Genomic DNA, 5,034 nt, shown 5'->3' with positions numbered 1-5,034 from the left:
AGATTTGAGAGACGGTCTCATTGTTCGACCCAAGTATATGTTTCACCACTGAATGCATGCTCTTTGCATTCCTGTAGGCTAGTTCAGAGTAGGTTCTCATAGACTTTGGGTAGAGACAAAACACTAGGTGGATGGACCAGACATACTCTGCTATGTATGCCATTTACACGAAGTGGAGACCGAGGTGCACTTCATTCTTGGATGCCCTATCCACTACGAGATCAGAGGAAGGTTTCATTGCTTGTTAAGAGATTCTCAGACCCTCCCCGATGTTTTCAAGTATCCCGATTAGAGATGTTTGGCCCTATATATGCAGGAGGCTCTTAGGTTTTGAGCACATATTCTTCAGCCTCCCATCAAACCAAACCCTGGAAGAAGGAAGTCTCGAAAAGAGAAAATTCTGGTCTGTAGACGATTACGTGTTTGTTTATTCGATTCAATATAATCATGCTGGCCGAAGTGGTTCGGCAAAACGAATCAACAATTTCAAGCAAATATATAAGAGATACAAGCAGTCACTTCTAATTTACTTCAATTCAAGGGTTTTGCCAGCTTTAAGGGAAAAGCAAGGCGAGGCCATGATGAGATAGTTTGTCAGACGTTGGAGAATTCACAAGGAGATGGTCCCAATCCTATCAACCATGTTCAGTTTTTTGGAAAGGATGCTTTTGACAAGAGAGGAAATAAAGCGTTCAGTTTCAGAAGTTGCAGAGAAGTATTTTCGGAAGTTTTTGTTCGGTGAAATGCGCATCCATGTAAGTTGTTTACTCTGATTCGCGAAGACCGTCGGGGATTGCAGGTCGATCGCACTTTATTGGAAGGAGTTTTGGGTATTTTTGTAGATATTGGAATGGATGTATATGCGAATGAAATTGAAGTGCCCTTGTTGGAAGATACTGCAGATTTCTATGTTCAAAGAGCTGGTTCATGGAGTTTAGGGCAGAATTCATGTATGGATTATCTGTTGAAGGCTGGGGAATATATGCAACGTGAGGAGGAAATAGCTGACCATTATTTGCACAGGAGTAGGGAGAAGTTGTTGCAGATGGTACCAAATGAACTCCTTTCAGGTTACAAGACCCAACTTCTTGAAAATCCGGGTCCTTGTTGTTGTGCCCTTCTTAGGAGTGACAATAAACATGATCTCTCAAAGCTTTATAGTCTGTTTTGTAGAGTACCTGAAGGTCTGGAAACAATGGTAAATGCTTTCAAGGAGCATGTAATTAGAGACTGCACTCCACTAGTTATGAGGGATCTGGATGCTATAACTGATCAGGCAGGGAGAAGGGATACAGGTGGCATGCAAGAAGAAGTTGCATTTGTAAATACATTTTTGGAATTGCGTGACAAGTTTGTGGAGGACATTATCCATGTCTTTCGTCACAATGCTCTTTTGCATAGAGCTTTAAATGAAACATTTGTAGAAATCTGTAATAAAAGAGTGGCAGGAAACACCAGTGAAGAATTTCCTGGCCATGCTCTGTGACATGGTACTTAGAAAGTGTGGCAGTAGTAAAAGATTAAGATCCGATGAGATTGAGGGTATTCTAGAGAATGTCACTAAATTTCTGAAATATGTGAATGATAAAGATCTCTTTGGGGAATTATATAGATGAAAGTTAGCTGGTCGACTACTGTATGATAAAAGTACAGATAATGCTCATGAGCTGAGCATGTTGTTAAAACTAAAGCAGCAAATTGGTAATCAATTGACATCAAAGATGGAGAGTATGGTTAATGATATGTTACAAGCAGAGGTGAACCAAGCTAGCTTCAAGGCATACGTGACTAATAATCCAAATATCCATCCTGGAATAAACTTGGATGTCAGAGTATTGAATTTCACATTTTGGCCCCCTTTCAAATCTTCTAAACCTAGTTTGCCCTTGGAGATGACTAAATGTGTGAACACATTCAAAGAGTTTTATTCTACATACACTCAACATCGACCAAATAGAAATGGTAGTAACACCTTACTATTCCACAGGGACCTGTAATGTCATTGGCAAGTTTCAAGCTGAGCAAATAGAAATGGTAGTAACACCTTACTATGCAATTTTATTGTTATTGTTTAACAGCTCCCAAAAGTTGAGTTATTTAGACATCAAAGCTGGACTGAATTTGAGAGATGAGGATCTTGTGAGGCTGCTACATTCTATTGTATTTGCCAAGTATAAAATTTTGCTCAAGGAGCCTGATACAAAAGAAATATCTCGCAGCGATACTTTTGCAAACAATTACAGTTTTACAAATAGAAAAGAGAAGATTAAGATCCTACTCCCAACCGAAGATAAAAAAGAGAAGAAAAAGGTCATTGAGAATGTTGATATGAACAGATATCACGAAATTTGTGCCTTAATAGTCCGCATCATGAAGAGCAAAAAGTCTTTGCATTATGAACAACTAATGAACGAATGCAACGAGCAACATGGAGGGATGTTCGAGATAAATGCAAAAGTATTTAAAAAAATATTGAAAATTTGATTACAAGGGACTACTTAGAGAGAGATAAGCAAAATTTCAATATATTAAAATATATTCCTTGAAAACAAGTCAATTGGGATTATCTCTAGTGGTGTTGAAGAACTATTATCATCCTCCCTCTCCATCCAAGTTCAAATTTTTGGTAGTGACATGTTGAGCTTTGATATTTTGATAATTATTGTTGTAAAGTGAGTATAACTGTAGACCATTATTGTTATATTGAGTATAACTATGGACTGAGGTTTAATGTCTTGATGATTATTGTTGTAAATTATTGTTGTGAGTATCACTGTGGACAGAGGTTTAATGTCTCCCATGATTATTGTTGTGAATTATTGTTGTAAAGTGAGTATAATTGCATTTTTGCTAATGACATGTTGAGCTTTGATATTTGGATTATTATTGTTGTAAAGTGAGTATAACCATGGACTATTATTGTTGTATTGAGTATAATTATGGACTGAGGTTTAATTTCTTGATGATTATTGTTGTAAACTATTGTTGTGAGTATAACTGTGGACTGAGGTTTATGTCTTGATGACTATTGTTGTTAATTATTGTTGTAAAGTGAGTATAACTACATTTTTGCTACTGGCATGTTGAGCTTTGATATTTTGATTATTATTGTAACTTGTAAAGTGAGTATAAATGTGGACTATTATTGTTGTATTGAGTATAACTATGGAATGAGGTTTAATGTCTTAATGATTATTGTTATAAATTATTGTTGTGAAGAACTTATGATACAAATATTTTATTAATAATAAGATAAATTACAGATGATCATATTACAATTGCGGATGCCTGGCTTATATAGGGCCATGGACACCCTTTGGGGAAAGGGCATGATCTTATGATCGTGCCCTTTCATCTAATTAAACTGAGAATTAAATAATAACCTAATCTAACTAATTTTTACATAACATTGCTTTCCTCTCGAAAGAATGCTTTGTCCTCAAAGCATACGTAACGACGGATGTTGTTGACAAAATGCTTCAATCTCCCAAGAAGCTTCTTCTTCCGGCAAGTCCTTCCACTTGATCACATATTCCTTGATAGTACGATAACGAAGCTTTCTTTCTCTTGTAGACAAAATACCTTCTGGTTCTAAAATGACTCTTCCCTCATCATCTAGGGATGGAAGTGTTGTTTGCGCTGTTTGATTGTAACCTAGTGCCCTTTTAAGGCAAGATACGTGGAAGACGTTGTGAACACGACTTGTCTCTGGAAGCTTAAACCATACGCAACTTGGCTAATCTTTTTGTTGATCTGATAAGGTCCATAAAACTTTGGTGCCAATTTATTTTTTCCTTCTGTTTTAAGGATAATTGTTTGTATGGTTGGAGCTTAACAAATACCCATTCTCCAACTTCAAACTCTCTTTCGGTTCTGTTACGGTCTACTTGTGGCTTCATACGATTCCTTGCATTATTTAGGTTTTATTTTAATATTTGGACGATTTTTTGGGTTTCTTCTAGTTGATCTTTAACAGCAGGTAGATTTGTTTGGACAATAGCTAGATCTTTCCATTTCGGGGGTTCGTAACCATATAGGGCTTGAAATGGCGTCATTTTTGCTGATGTATGATAGGTGGAGTTATACCACCATTCAGCAAGGTGTAACCATTGAGCCCATTTATTTTGTTTTTATGTAGCGTAGCAACATAGGTAGGCCTACAAACATTTATTGACAACTTCTATTTGGCCATCTGTTTGAGGGTGATAAGCGGAACTCATATTTAGGTAAGTTCCTATATGGTTGAACAATCCCTTCCAGAAATTACCTTTGAACTTGGCATCTCTATCACTTACAATGACTTTTGGAAAACCGTGTAACTTATATATATTTTTGCAAAATATTTCAACGATTTCTTTTGCTGAGTATGACTTCTTTATTGCCATAAAGTGAGCATATTTGGTGAGTCTGTCAACTACTACAAAAATCTTGTCCTTGCCTTCAGATACTGGTAATCCTTGGATAAAGTCCATTGAGATTTCTTCCCACTTCTGATTTGGAATGTTTAATGGGTGAAGTAATCCTGGTGTCGTAATATTTTCACTTTTATTCCTTTGACATGTGTCACACTCTGCTACATACTTCTGAATATCACGATTCATTCCCTTCCAAAAGAAGGATTGACATGCATTGTAGAAAGTCTTAAAGAATCCTACGTGTCCAGTGACGGTGAGTCATGTAATTCCTTGAGTATCTTAAACAAAAACTTGGAAATTGTATTTAGATATATTCTTCCTTTATACCATAGGATATCATTCTTCCACTCAAATTTTGAGTTATTGGGAAGGTTATTGATTATTGTTGTTACTTCTAGATCCTTGGCATACTCACTTCGAATTTCGTTAAGCCACTCAAGAACAACAACCAACATTGCAAGTAGTGTTGGTTCTTCATCTTTCTTGGATAAGGCATCTGCTACTACATTGTCTTTGCCTCTTTTATGTAGTATTTCCAAGTCAAAAGCGGCAATTTTTTCAATCCATTTTTGTTGTTCTTCGGAAAGTGTTTTTTGTTGAAGGAGATGTTGGAGACTGT

At 36.5% G+C, this 5,034-nt stretch overlaps 1 protein-coding gene and 1 pseudogene across 1 annotated transcript; both read left to right on the top strand.

The window, feature by feature from the left end:
• Positions 1–850: 850 nt before the first annotated feature.
• Positions 851–1,486, top strand: LOC149220371 (cullin-1-like). Its single transcript, XM_089387066.1, has one exon. It carries the CDS (start codon positions 851–853, stop codon positions 1,484–1,486), a length of 636 nt encoding a protein of 211 aa, XP_089243192.1.
• Positions 1,487–1,959: 473 nt separating this feature from the next.
• LOC149220370 (cullin-1 pseudogene) lies at positions 1,960–2,484 on the top strand (annotated as a pseudogene).
• Positions 2,485–5,034: the final 2,550 nt, after the last annotated feature.

This window comes from Pinus tabuliformis, chromosome Q (genome assembly GCF_031772625.1).
Source record: "Pinus tabuliformis cultivar Carrire ecotype Pingquan chromosome Q, CPIR1, whole genome shotgun sequence".
Taxonomy (NCBI): domain Eukaryota; kingdom Viridiplantae; phylum Streptophyta; class Pinopsida; order Pinales; family Pinaceae; genus Pinus; species Pinus tabuliformis.
The sequence above is the reverse complement of the archived record's forward strand: the minus strand, read 5'-3'. Positions and strand labels throughout refer to the sequence as shown.